The sequence below is a fragment of the Entelurus aequoreus genome, linkage group LG14 (genome assembly GCF_033978785.1).
Source record: "Entelurus aequoreus isolate RoL-2023_Sb linkage group LG14, RoL_Eaeq_v1.1, whole genome shotgun sequence".
NCBI lineage: Eukaryota > Metazoa > Chordata > Actinopteri > Syngnathiformes > Syngnathidae > Entelurus > Entelurus aequoreus.
In genome coordinates, this window is record NC_084744.1 from 60421187 (window position 1) to 60436342 (window position 15156).

General features: G+C 39.1%; 1 protein-coding gene across 2 annotated transcripts in view; it reads left to right on the top strand.

Moving 5' to 3' along the window:
* The first annotated feature begins 2124 nt into the window (after positions 1-2124).
* Positions 2125-15156, top strand: part of ptbp2b (polypyrimidine tract binding protein 2b) — a 36200-nt gene continuing 23168 nt past the window's right edge. For both annotated transcript variants that reach the window (XM_062070376.1, XM_062070375.1), the window contains exons 1-6: positions 2125-2237; positions 4544-4565; positions 6994-7045; positions 10849-11012; positions 11091-11162; positions 11230-11301. In XM_062070376.1, coding sequence (XP_061926360.1) covers positions 2230-2237; positions 4544-4565; positions 6994-7045; positions 10849-11012; positions 11091-11162; positions 11230-11301 — 390 coding nt within the window. In that variant the 5' untranslated portion in view covers positions 2125-2229. The remainder of the gene's footprint in view (positions 2238-4543; positions 4566-6993; positions 7046-10848; positions 11013-11090; positions 11163-11229; positions 11302-15156) is intronic.

A 15156-nucleotide genomic window follows, 5' to 3' on the forward strand; every position in this document is an offset into this window, starting at 1 on the left:
CCTTCTTTCTAGTGCTTGACTGTGTTCTTCTACCTAATGATGGTCTTAGTATCAATTAAATATTCATTAACCATCGCTCTTGTTGCTTAGGAAGGAAAGAAGGAAGTTTATCATCGTCGCACAACTTCAACGCCATTTCATTTTCAGCACAAACTCGTTGAAGAGCAGACAGAGTGACAGAAGGTAACGCTGAAGGCTCACCACTTACGTAAAAAGGTGAAGGCGGGGTGTTTGAATGCATTTTTTTTTTTAAATCCATCCCAGACTGGGCTCTATGGAGGGGGGCTCAGTCTGGGGACAGGAAAAACAAGTTGATAGCACACACACGTGGAAGTTAGGTGTGTCCAACGGTAAGATGCAAAGACTTAGTCAACTTTACCTTCATCTTTGTAGTTAAAACTGCATGCTATTTGTTGACGGCACGATGCCCACCCTGAACTCCATTGTAAAAATGTCAGTTTCTACATTTGTTGTGTTTCTACTATTTTATTTGATGCTTTAATCTACCATGTTCGCGTTGGTTAAGTTTGTAGTTATGTTACCTCTAATTTGGCTACCATGGTGTCATTTTCATTTATATTGTAATATTTGAATGATGATAAATGAATGTGTTGTGGCAGTTGTGGATGTCACCAACGCGGCAGTTTGAGGACACACTTGATTTACATCTTTAATGGTGAACTTCCAACATGAGAATGCTATGCAGGAAGTGCTTGAAGTTGAACTGCTTTGTAAACACACTGAGACCAAGTCTAAGTTGAACTGCTTTGTAAACACACTGAGACCAAGTCTAAGTTGAACTGCTTTGTAAACACACTGAGACCAAGTCTAAGTTGAACTGCTTTGTAAACACACCGAGACCAAGTCTAAGTTGAACTGCTTTGTAAACACACTGAGACCAAGTCTAAGTTGAACTGCTTTGTAAACACACTGAGACCAAGTCTAAGTTGAGTACTGATGTACAATCTAAGAGTCCTGTGTTGTTATTAATGGTGACTCGTGTACTGATGTACAATCTGCACTTCTGCTAATGTTGATTGTCATGTTGTGGTTCAGTGTTCAGGGTCAGCGGACCAAACTGGCAAAACAAGTCCTTGGTCTCACAGTTCTATGCCAAGGGGCCCCCATCCCTGCAGCCAAGATAGGATCATTCCATCAGGACTCAATCTGACAGATTTCCACCTGGTTGGGTTTGGAAATGTGAGAAAAGTGTTGTTAAATACTTTCTGTTAACCGTCTCCAAGCCATCTGATCTTTAGGACTGATCGGGTTTTAGTCTCCAAGCCATCTGATCTTTAGGACTGATTGGGTTTTAGTCTCCAAGCCATCTGATCTTTAGGACTGATTGGGTTTTAGTCTCCAAGCCATCTGATCTTTAGGACTGATCGGGTTTTAGTCTCCAAGCCATCTGATCTTTAGGACTGATTGGGTTTTAGTCTCCAAGCCATCTGATCTTTAGGACTGATCGGGTTTTAGCTTCCGTTTTTGTTGCGTTAAGTTACAGCAATTTTTGCTTGAGAGTGTTTTGGACTTTGGATCGTTGGGACCTTGCCGTGCATTTGCCTCCTTCAACTGTTTGGGTTGTTTATTGAGAAAGCCAACATAGTACACACAAACAAGGTTGAGACTCCAGTATTTGTACACAAATGCAGTTTGACTTGACTGCATGTCCTTTATTTGGTAACAGTTTTATCTAAAGTTCCTTCAGGATGTGTTCTGGAGGAACATTTGCCAGCCAACACAGCAGTCGGGTCTCCTCACTCTTTTTTCTACGGACGATCTGATCTGATCTGATCACTGGCCGTATAGTGCTTCAGGTTAAAGAGCTTGTACGCTCACATGATTAATCTAAGTGTGTTCATGATTAATCTTTTTTTGTGATTAATCACATGAGTCAACTCCTTAATGCTGACACCACCCAATTATATATATATGTATATCTATATCTATATATATATCTATATATATATCTATATATATAGATATATCTATATATAGATATATATATCTATATATATATATAGATATATATATAGATATATATATCTATATATAGATATATATATCTATATATAGATATATATATAGATATATATATATATGTGTTTAAGTGTAGTGCTCCTCCCAAACGTGAGGTGGCGCCAGTGAGTAGTCAGTCCTGGAACGCCGCGCTGTGTCTGGTTGTGCTGCAAGTAAGTCGCTCCGCACAGAAGAGGACAAAGAGCTGCAATGGACGGGTAAACATGCAAATATGTAAACATGCAAACTTGTAAACATGTCAACTTGTAAAAATGTTAACACCGAGTGTGGACGCGCGGGTTTCTATCTTCCTTTTCCCAGCGTTGGACGTGACGCCTGCGCCGATGACGTATGCTAGCAGTTAGCATGCTAACAGTTAGCCACATGCTAGCTAAGCACAAAGGACTGCTAGCTAGCTCGTATCTTACAATCTTCTCGCTTTTGCAACAAAACCAGACACTAAAGTTGGATTTTATTTACCAGTTGTGTGTCATCACAACGTTCAAACTGTCTAATGAGATGGTCTCTCCACAGTGTACTAGCACGAAGGTGCTAACAGCTAAGTGCTAACAGCTAAGTGCTAACTCATTTGTGCGAAGATTAGCAGCCTGTTGACACGCTAACTGACTCTAGTAACCTCATTATATGTCCTACTAATAACACAACAGGTCATGTGACAGTACAGCACTATTAGGGCTGGGCGATATGGCCTTTTATTCATACCTGGATAGCACCCCCCGCGACCCCAAAAGGGACAAACGGTAGTAAATGGATGGATGGATGTTTAGGCCATGTCGCGATACACCATATACAGGACTGTCTCGGAAAATTAGAATATTGTGATAAAGTCCTTTATTTTCTGTAATGCAATTAAAAACATGAAAATGTCATACATTCTGGATTCATTACACATCAACTGAAATATTGCGAGCCTTTTATTATTTTAATATTGCTGGTTATGGCATACAGCTTAAGAAAACTCAAAAATCCCATCTCAAAAAATTTGAATATTTCCTCAGACCAAGTAAAAAAACAGATTTATAACGGCAAAACAAAATCAAACATTTGAAAATGTCAATGAATGCACTCAGTACTTGGTTGGGAATCCTTTTGCACGGATGACTGCACCAATGCGGCGTGGCATGGAGGCAATCAGCCTGTGGCATTGCTGAGGTGTTATGGATGCCCAGGATGCTTCAATAGCGGCCTTTAGCTCATTTGCATTATTGTCTTTCAGCATCTTCTTCACAATACCCCACAAATTCTCTATGGGGTTCAGGTCAGGGGAGTTGGCAGGCCAATGGAGGACAGTAATGCCATGGTCACTACACCACTTACTGCTGGTTTTGGCACTGCTGGAAAATGAAATCATCATCTCCATAGAGCGTTTCAACAGATGTTTGTAGTTGCATTACAGAATATAAAGGACTTTATCACAATATTCAAATTTTCTGAGACAGTCCTGTATATGTGGATATTTTTGCCTTAGCCTTGAATGAACACTTGATGCATATAATCACAGCAGTATGATGATTCTATGTGTCTACATTCAAACATTCTTCTTCATACTGCATTCATATATGCTACTTTTAAACTTTCATGCAGAGTGAAATCACAACTAAAAGTGTATTTATGAAACAGTTATTAAGCAGTGGCACAAACATTCATGTCATTTCAAAACAGAAAGTGCAAGATTGTCAGAGACATTTTAAAACAAGCTATAAGTGCACTTTTGTGCATGATGTCACTAAGATGACATATCAAAACAACACTCAAAGTGCACTTTTTGTACAAGAACGCCACTACAATAGTTTAAAACAAATAAAGTGCACTTTTGTGCATGATGTCACACAAGATATTTCAATAAGTGTCAAATAAAGATGAGCTGCATAATAGTAAATCAAATAGTGTACGTCCTTCACTATGTGGTAGGTTCCTGCGGACGTTATCTCCTTCTGTTGACTAGTTTTTGTTGATGTGGAAATGGAAGACGCCAAGCTGAATTGGGTCAGTGCTGGTTGCTTGGGCATTTTGTGGGTGTGGCACCGGCCGAGATGTTTCAAGTACTCTTCATTCTCTAGCAGGTGACTTTTCAAATGATGCTACATATTAGCAGTAATGCTACTTTTTGTAGCAACACTTTTGCCGCATACTTGACCTATTACGGTTGTCTGTTCAACATCTTTCCGCTTGAAGCCAAACCACCGCCAGACAATGGACCCCCTGCTGAAAGAGTGAGAAGAGCCTGTAGTGTAATTCCTGCAACTAAAAGCAACTGTATACTCCAATATCACCATATAGTCATTTTCTATGTCGCACAGAGACAAACCCGCGATATATCCAGTATATTCCATATATCGCCCAGCCCTAAGTACAATGCATCAGAATGTTTTGTGTTTGATTCATCAAAATACACATTCACATCTTGAATGATGTTGCAAATGTTGTCGCTAACAATTATTTGTACTGAACTTGCATTTTCATCTTCCTTCCCTGTCGATGCATCCATCCTCTACGCTGGCAGTGATGTTGCAGTTGGTGTGAAGGTGAGCTTTTGGTCTGTTGCCGTCACACAATTGTTTTACTAAGTAATGATGGTGAGCAGGGAAATGTCCTGTTAATAAAATACTGTGACTAACACACAGGAATGATCCAAAAATACACAAAACACCATAAAACAGCTGCGACTAGTGTTGCGTCGGACCAGTTCTTCCTCCCAGGAAATCTAAGTTACTGGTCAATCCAAAGTTCTTTCGATGACATATATGCTGAGTAAGGACCATCAAGACAGAATTGGAATATTTTCAAGTTTTACTAAAGCTTTAGGAGATCAGCTGAACCAATACATTCATATCGGCTACTCTAGTTGATCTGACATTCAAACGGAAAAAACAACTTCTTGCACACAAAGAAAGACCCCCCCCCCCTCCCCCTCCCCTCCTTGCAACACTGGTAAGGAAGATTTGGGCGTTTGGTTTCACATTCCTGATGGTTTAAGACCCTAAACAGACAATCTGAAGACAAAGAGAGACTGGTAGAATATACAAAGGAAAAGTACTAGCTACTCTAAACATAGCTGTGTAAAAAGAAAGAACTCTTAAACATATATGCATCCTCAACACTAGAAACTAGCAATCGCATACAGTAAATTAGGTACGTGACAAAAATATTTCCAATGCAAAATATCTAAAAATTAAAAAAATAAATAGCAAAGACTAAGGAAAAAAGCTTTCCAAGTGTACTTGAAAAATTCTGATCGGCCAAATATTCAGGGAGCTACTCCTTTTTGAAATTCAAAAGTCAATGGCTGTCCATTAAGAGAAATGTGTCCTCCACTTTGAAAATTAAACTCCCAAAAATCATAGCTGCCTTATTTTTATAGGTGTATGAAATAAGAAGTAACGGGATTAGTTGATGGGGAACTGCCAATCATTATGAAAGACACAACGGATTAATTTTTAAAATGTATTCTAGCCAATGGGAGGTCCTCTATTCTGCCCATAAAACCCAATAAAAAAACATCCAGAAAGCGCCAACAATACTCCATTTATATTTGCTGATGTGAATATTCATTCATGATATTATTATCTGGCTAACACAAGCTAGCCTAGATCACTAGCATGTGCCAATGTTGACATGACCGAGTGATCAGCAGCTTTTCATAAATCGTGCCTCTCACCTGGATAGTAGAAAGATGAGCACGTATTCCCACAAGTTGGCCAATTTACAACCGGAAATCAATCAATCAATCAATCAATGTTTATTTATATAGCCCTAAATCACAAGTGTCTCAAAGGGCTGTACAAGCCACAACGACATCCTCGGTACAGAGCCCACATACGGGCAAGGAAAAACTCACCCCAGTGGGACGTCGGTGAATGACTATGAGAAACCTTGGAGAGGACCGCATATGTGGGTAACCCCCCCCCTCTAGGGGAGACCGAAAGCAACGGATGTCGAGTGGGTCTGACATAACATTGTGAAAGTCCAGTCCACAGTGGATCCAACACATCAGCGGGAGTCCAGTCCACAGCGGGGCCAACAGGAAACCATCCCGAGCGGAGACGGGTCAGCAGCGCAGAGATGTCCCCAACCGATGCACAGGCTAGTGGTCCACCCGGGGTCCCGACTCTGGACAGCCAGCACTTCATCCATGGCCACCGGACCTATGCAACTCCCCCTCGCAAGGGACAGGGGAGAAGAGGAGAGAAGAAAAGAAACGGCAGATCAACTGGTCTAAAAAAGGGGGGGTCTATTTAAAGGCTAGATTATACAAATGAGTTTTAAGATGGGACTTAAATGCTTCTACTGAGGTAGCATCTCTAACTGTTACCGGGAGGGCATTCCAGAGTACTGGAGCCCCAATAGAAAACGAATAGAAAACGCGAGGACGATGCGAAAATACGCTTGGGGGGTCCAACCCCCCTTTTCTTCACGAATATTATGAGTCATTCTTCATCTAAACGGGAATATAACAAGATCCTATCAGTCGGCATCCTAATGACAGCAGATCTTGTACAGTGAGTGATGTTTTATTGTTGGTTGGCTCTCATGAAGTCTGCTAGTGAGTTTTAATCAGTAATGCTGAAAAAACAAGCTAACGGCGTGATGCCTTTTTGAAATGAATGTGCTGCGTATGCTCAAAATGAACAAATTACGTCAATATTAAATGTATATAAAACCTTGACGGAGGTGTTTGGATGTTTTTAGGGCCTTTAAAGGCAGAATAGAGCAACTCACATAGACTCCATTGTAAATGGACTTCTGATCACATTTATTTACTATTTAGAAACAAATGTGATCTGAGGGCAAACAAATCCAATTTGGTGTGCAGTGTAAACGGTGCCTAAGCATTTCTCTCCTGCATTTGTTTTGGGGGTTTGTGTGTAAAAATGTTTTTCTTTTTTGCAGCATTTGGATATTGCAGCATGACAATCAAGGCAAATAATCATTTTTTTCTGTTGTTGTTTCCAGAGAGGCTCAGATGAGCTCAGCATGTACGGCAGCAGCCCAAACACTCTGACTGGTGAGGGAAGCTCTCTTCTATCTAATCATCCACAAGGAGGAGCTCTTTATTCTATTCACTTTTAGAGGATCTTTGATGAACTGTGTCTTTTCTGACTTCCTAATGTTGGCTACTCAAGTTAAACAATGCCAAACCTTTAAGTTGCTGCATTTTGGCGTGCACTTGCATTAGGGATGGGTACTGAATTCTGTACTTTTATGGGCACTGACCAAATTCTGTCAGTACTACCGGTGTTGTCTCGAGGAAAATGGAAGCGTGCAATTGTTTGATACATTTTTTGCATGTAGCGTCACGCTGGCTCACGTAAACAATCACTCAAGCCACGTTCAGAGCGGATATGGCCAAACTCGCTCAAGCAAGTATGCCAAAATGCGATAGCTTGATGCTAATTTACATTGGGTTTGTCATAGACAGGCTACTATTAGCGTTAGCGATTTTACATGTCGATTTTAACACCAACATACAAATTCCAACTAAGATGAATGTTACACTCAAACAGCTGGTGCATAATAAGCAAAATACTTGCGCCACGAACACTTTGTAGGTCGCAGCATTACACATTCAGCGTCCTGGGGAAAACTACTTCCTAGTTAGACAACATACCATATATCGCCTTTACTGCACTGCCATCTAGTGCAACTGCATTGTATATGAGACTCAAAAGTAGAGATGTCCGATAATATCGGCCTGCCGATATTATCGGCCGATAAATGCTTTAAAATGTAATATTGGAAATTATCGGTATCGGTTTTTTTATTATCGGTATCGTTTTTTAATGTATTTTTTATTAAATCCACATAAAAAACACAAGATACACCTACAATTAGTGCACCAAGCCAAAAAACCTCCCTCCCCCATTTACACTCATTCACACAAAAGGGTTGTTTCTTTCTGTTATTAATATTCTGCTTCCTACATTATATATCAACATATATCAATACAGTCTGCAAGGGATACAGTCCGTAAGCACACATGATTGTGCGTGCTGCTGCTCCACTAATAGTACTAACATTTAACAGTTAATTTTACTCATTTTCATTCATTACTAGTTTCTATGTAACTGTTTTTATATTGTTTTACTTTCTTTTGTATTCAAGAAAATGTTTTTAATTTATCTTATTTTATTTTATTTAAAAAAACAACAACCTTATCTTCACCATACCTGGTTGTCCAAATTAGGCATAATAATGTGTTAATTCCACGACTGTATATATCGGTATCGGTTGATATCGGTATCGGTAATTAAAGAGTTGGACAATATCGGAATGTCGGATATTGGCAAAAAGTCATTATCGGACATCCCTACTCAAAAGTAAACATAGTTATCAGCTCATTTTTCAATGTTAGATTACCAAATATTTTTATTATCAAACAATTAACATTTATTAACACACACAATAGTTGAAAATTGGTATCGTTGAGTACCGGTATCGGGTCTCAGTATCGGAATTTGGTACCGTATCATTTTAAATGTGAATAATACCCATACCGAACTTGCAGAGTTTTTTTTATGCAGAATCATAATCTATCGGAGATGCACAGGTGTACCTGATGTTGTGACCGGGTGAATCTATATAATGTTGATGAAGTTTATTTTCGACTGTCTGGGAAAAATAGCGGTGATGTCTAGATATATATTTAAATAATGCACATTTTCACATGATAAATGATACTTCTGCTGAGGGATTAGTTATCAACATAATGGAATCTCTCGCAGACAGACCCACAACCCAGCTTATAAAAGTGACTTCCACCCAAGCATATTATCTGGACCGCAAAGAAGGGTTTTAAATGTAGATTCCAATTATACTGGGCAATAAAACGATATCAATATCGCAATCAACACGTAATTGATATCAATAAAAAATGCATCTGATAAAATGTTCGATATATATATATTATTTCCTTTGTCGGAAGAAGGTGGAAGTAGTGTAGCAAGGTTGGTTGCACGAACAAAGGCACGCTGGTTACCTAGCAACACAGGAAGTGATCAGGGGGAGTGACACGCTAACAGCCAATCAGGTAACAGTATCAACTATCTAGGTGGTTTGTGCCATCTTGTTGTCTGGCGCTTGATGCTTTGCATGGAGTGAGAAGAGAAAGTCAACATGAAGAAATTGTGGATAAAAGAGGAAAAGTCACTTGGACAATATGGCACTTTTTTTTTAAAACTGACCGTAGTCAGACCAATGTGGTGTGTAAATGATGCACTAATACCACACCACCTACGCCGTGCTCACCCTTTAGAGCACAGCTGTAACTTCCTGCCACTAAACCTGCAGACAATACTTCTTCTCAGGTTGTACTATTTCCACACTCTTTTCCTACATTTCTTACATATTCCTTATTTTTGCACCTTCATTTTAAGAGCTTATAGTTAAGTGTTCAATGTGGTTTTACTACTTTGAGTGTTTTCCACGCTTGTGTTGACATTTGAAATACAAATGTTTACATTTAATATATTTTCTCCTGGTCCTTATTTTTGTTAGGTCATAAAAAATATCCATAATTAGGGATGCCGATAAATGCTTTAAAATGTAATAACGGAAATTATTGGTATCGGTTTCAAAATTATCGGTATCGGTTTCAAAAAGTAAAATGCATGACTTTTTAAAAGGCCGCTGTGTACACGGACGTAGGGAGAAGTACAGAGCGCCAATAAACCTTAAAGGCACTGCCTTTGCGTGCCGGCCCAGTCACATAATATCTACGGCTTTTCACACACACAAGTGAATGCAACGCATACTTGGTCAACAGCCATACAGGTCACACTGAGGGTGGCCGTATAAACAAGTTTAACACTGTTACAAATATGCGCCACACTGTGAACCCACACCAAACAAGAATGACAAACACATTTCGGGAGAACATCCGCACCGTAACACAACATAAACACAACAGTACAAATACCCAGAAACCCTTGCAGCACTAACTTTTCCGGGACGCTACAATATACACCCCCCGCTAACACCTACCGCCCCCCCCCCCCCCCCCTCGCCTCCCACACCTCAACCTCCTCATGCTCATGTCCCAAATTCCAAGCTGCTGTTTTGAGGCATGTTAAAAAAAATAATGCACTTTGTGACTTCAATAATAAATATGGCAGTGCCATGTTGGCATTTTTTTCCATAACTTGAGTTGATTTATTTTGGAAAACCTTGTTACATTGTTTAATGCATCCAGCGGGGCACCACAACAAAATTAGGCATAATAATGTGTTCATTTCACCACTGTATACATCGGTATCGCTTGATATCGGTATCGGTAATTAAGAGTTGGACAATATCGGAATATCGGCAAAAAAGCCATTATCGGACATCTCTATCCATAATTATTGATATCGACCGATATAAAACACTTACTGTATATCATACTGTTTTTTAGCTGAATTGCACAGCCCAAAATAAAATATTTTTAAAAGGTTTCAATCATTTGATCAGCTGACAGTTTATACTGTATAGCAGGTAAAAAAATAAAATGTGTAGATTGCTTAAGTTCATCAATGGATCATCAAAATGGTGATATTTAAAATAAATAAAAAAAATTGGTATTTTTAATATTGAATTGTTGACTGTTTCCTGTGGAGGAGACTGTTTGTTGGTATTGTATTAAAAAACATTTACAATGGTGCGTCCCTGGGATGCAATGTTGTTTTAAAAGCTGCTGCAATGAGTGCGATTTGGCCCCTTTTGAGTACAAGTTTGACAAGGTAATAGGGACTTAGATACTAGCGTTTTAGTACTAGCGTGACTTATTTGTGCAGCCTGACTTGGTTTAAATGTGTTGCACGTGTGTGTGCGCAGCAAACGGCAGTGACACTAAGAAACAGCGTCTGGACGAGTCGCCCCCGTCCAGAGTTCTCCACATCAGGAAACTCCCCAACGAAGTATCGGAGACAGAAGTCATTGCACTGGGTCTGCCCTTTGGGAAGGTTACCAACATACTCATGTTGAAGGGCAAAAACCAGGTAAGCGCCACATTTTGGGATAAGTTTATGTCATGGCAGTGATTTATGATTCCCCCAAAACACGTCTTCTCCTCCAAGGCATTTCTGGAGCTCAGTACAGAGGAAGCTGCCATCACCATGGTGAACTACTACTCAGCTGTTACACCTCAGGTCAGTACTGCTCCTTGGTCACACCCTCATAGACCTTTGCATACATGAAATACTTTTTCCTCTGCAGGTCAGAAATAGTCCCATCTTCATCCAGTACTCCAACCATAAGGAACTGAAGACCGACTCTGCTCTAAACCAGGTATTCAGTCACTTTGGGGGAATTGAAACTTGTATCCCCACTTTGGGTAGATATCCTTTGCATTCATACCATTACTAGTACCAAATCACTACCGTATACTTCGGACTTTAGGGCGCACCGGATTATAAGGTGCACTGCAGATGAGCGGGTCTATTCAGGCTATTTTCATACAAAAGGCACACCAGATTATAAGACACATATTTGATTTCTACATTTAAAGACTTCCTTGTAGTCTACATAACATGTAATGCTGGTTCTTTGCTCAAAAATGTTGCATAGATGATGTTTTATACATCATCTTCAAGTCGCTTTCTGACAGTCTCTTCAGGATGCGCCGTTTTATTTACGTGCCTCCACTTGGACAGCGTCTTCTCCTTGTTGTAGCGGTGTAGCGTGCAAGGACGGGAGTGGAAGAAGTGTCAAAAGATGGCGCTAACTGTTTTAATGACATTCACACTTTACTTCAATCAATAACGGAGCAGCATCTCCTCATCCGTGCCTCACTAGTGCAACAACAACGCCCGAAATGTGTCCCGTGAAAAACTCCCTAATAACTAAAGTTCCTTGGGTGAATAATGTAAACTCACTACACCGGTAGTTTTTAGTGCTTCCATAGCGAGTCTACTGACAGATATAAGTAAGAACTGTACACTACTTTATATTAGAAATGGCAACAATGGAGGATGAATGTCACATAACAAGAAGATAGAGAAAACAAAGGACAAACTAAACACCAGATAATGTCCCAGATAATAGGTGCCATCTTGTGGTCCTTATACACACCGTAATAATACCGTATGTTGAAGCACAGTACGTCTGACTGTGTCAGCCTATCAAGTGGTGCGGCTTCATAGCTTACCAAAGTCGTACTCAAATATTTTGACATATTTTTGAGCGCCATGTGTAATGTTCTATATTCTCAATGAAACATCAAAGTTTTGGTGTTGATTTACTGGCGTCATCTTGCAGTCTACACATGTTTCTTATGTGTGACTGCCATCTCCTGGTCACACTTATCATTACACCTTGTACCAAATAAAATGGCTTCGAGGTCTATAAGCACAACCAGAATGATTCCGTACATTAGGCGCACCGGGTTATAAGGTGCATTGTGGATTATTGAGAAAATGAAGGGATGTGAAGTGCGCCTTATAGTCCAAAAAATGACGGTGCTTCTAAAGCAGTGCTGGTGTTTAAACTAGGGGTGTCCGATAATATCGGCCTGCCGATATTATCGGCCGATAAATGCGTTAAAATGTAATATCGGAAATTATCGGTATCGTTTTTTTTATTATCTGTATCGTTTTTTATTTATTTTATTAAATCAACATAAAAAACACAAGATACACTTACAATTAGTGCACCAACCCAAAAAACCTCCCTCCCCCCATTTCTTTCTGTTATCAATATTGTGGTTCCTACATTATATATCAATATATATCAATACAGTCTGCAAGGGATACAGTCCGTAAGCACACATGATTGTGCGTGCTGCTGCTCCACTAATAGTACTAACCTTTAACACTTAATTTTACTCATTTTCATTCATTACTAGTTTCTATGTAACTGTTTTTATATTATTTTACTTTCTTTTTTATTCAAGAAAATGTTTTTAATTTAGTTATCTTATTTTATTTTATTTTTTTAAAAGTACCTTATCTTCACCAAACATGGTTGTCCAAATTAGGCATAATAATGTGTTAATTCCACGACTGCATATATCGGTTGATATCGGTATCTGTAATTAAAGAGTTGGACAATATCGGATATCGGCAAAAAGCCATTATCGGACATCCCTAGTTTAAACTTTTTGCAACCTTAAGATTGACTACACACTTTCTTAGGATCCAAAAAGGATAGGCTCATAAAAGTGTAAAAGACAGCAATAAAATAATTTATTTATACACTTTCCATGCTTGGTATCTTTTAACAACTTCAGTTATTGTTCGATATTTTTTTTTTTTTATGCTTTATGGCCTTTTTGTCAAAAACATAACAGATTTGTTATCAATTGGAAAATGCAAAATATGAAATATTAAAAAAAAAAGAGTTGCAGATTGGAATATTTGAGGTTAGGTAATTAAAGCTTTGAATAGGTCAATAATTCATGACATTGATTAAAATACGGTAGACAAAAGTTTATTTTTGCAGTGCCTACTGAGCTGGAATGAGAGAACGCAGGCAGGACTTGATTCAATTTGAGTAGAAACAAGTATTTTATATATATCTGCCATGTTATGTTATGTTATGTTAACTGACTAGATCATTTTCATTGCATTTCAGCAGTTTAACTTATTTACGCTCATCAAAGCTCTGATAGTTAGGCTCATGGTTGTCTGGCGCCATCGGGTGGTTAAGGGGCGCAATAACACCAAAACAATATTTTTTGGTTTTTCAATCGGCAAGGAAAGAGATGTATTCTGTTTTTAATGGAAAAAGCTGAATATACTACCAGGATTAGTTTGTTAAAAATAGCAGTTTTAATTGGAGTCAATGGGGCAGAAAGAGTCAAGAGAAAGTGTGTATGCTTTATGGGTATATCCTATATTCTTGTTTGATTTTGCAATCAAAAATTCAATGCAAATAAAAAAATTGTGAGAAACTCCCGGCTAAATTTCAGAGCACAAACCTTTAAACTAAACAATGATATCACATAAGGAAGGCATGCAATGATCATTTTGGGCGCTAGGGGTGCACAAGGGTTAAACGGGGCCTGAACCAGTACGGACATTTTTTTATTTCGAAATATACCATTTTTAATTGAAATGATTTTATGACAAGTAAGTTCAACTTAATTGTAATTTTAATTATTTAATAATGTAATCAAAATGTTCATTAATACATCCGAAATAATGGAACGCGCAGCATATTGTCACAATTATTAAAGCCAGAACTCAACTAATGTGCAGGAGATTTTACTGAGGCCCCTATTTTGTCAGACAGGATTTAAAGGCCTACTGAAACCCACTACTACCGACCACGCAGTCTGATAGTTTATATATCAATGATGAAATCTTAACATTATAACACATGCCAATACGGCCGGGTTAACTTATAAAGTGACATTTTAAATTTGCCGCTAAACTTCCGGTTCGAAACGCCTCTGAGGATGACGTATGCGTGTGACGTAGCCCGACGAACACGGGTATGCCTTCCACATTGAAGCCGATACGAAAAAGCTCTGTTTTCATTTCATAATTCCACAGTATTCTGGACATCTGTGTTCGTGAATCTGTTTCAATCATGTTCATTGCATTATGGAGAAGGAAGCCGAGCAAGCAAAGAAGAAAGTTGTCGGTGCGAAATGGACGTATTTTTCGAACGTAGTCAGCCACAACAGTACACAGCCGGCGCTTCTTTGTTTACATTCCCGAAAGATGCAGTCAAGATGGAAGAACTCGGATAACAGAGACTCTAACCAGGAGGACTTTTGATTTGGATACACAGACGCCTGTAGAGAACTGGGACAACACAGACTCTTACCAGGATTACTTTGATTTGGATGACAAAGACGCAGACGTGCTACTGTGAGTATGCAGCTTTGGCTTTTTTTTGCGTATGTACGTAACTTTTTTTAAATATATAAGCTTTATGAACCTTGGGTTAGGTGAACGGTCTTTTGGGCTGAGTGATTGTGTGTGTTGATCATGTGTTTGAATTGTATTGGCGTGTTCTATGGAGCTAGGAGCTAGCAGAGGAGCTAGGAGCTAGCATAACACGTACCGTACCGTACGTGCGCGTCACGTACGTAACTTTTTAAAAATATATAAGCTTTATGAACCTTGGGTTAGGTGAACGGTCTTTTGGGCTGAGTGATTGTGTGTGTTGATCGGGTGTTTGAATTGTATTGGCGTG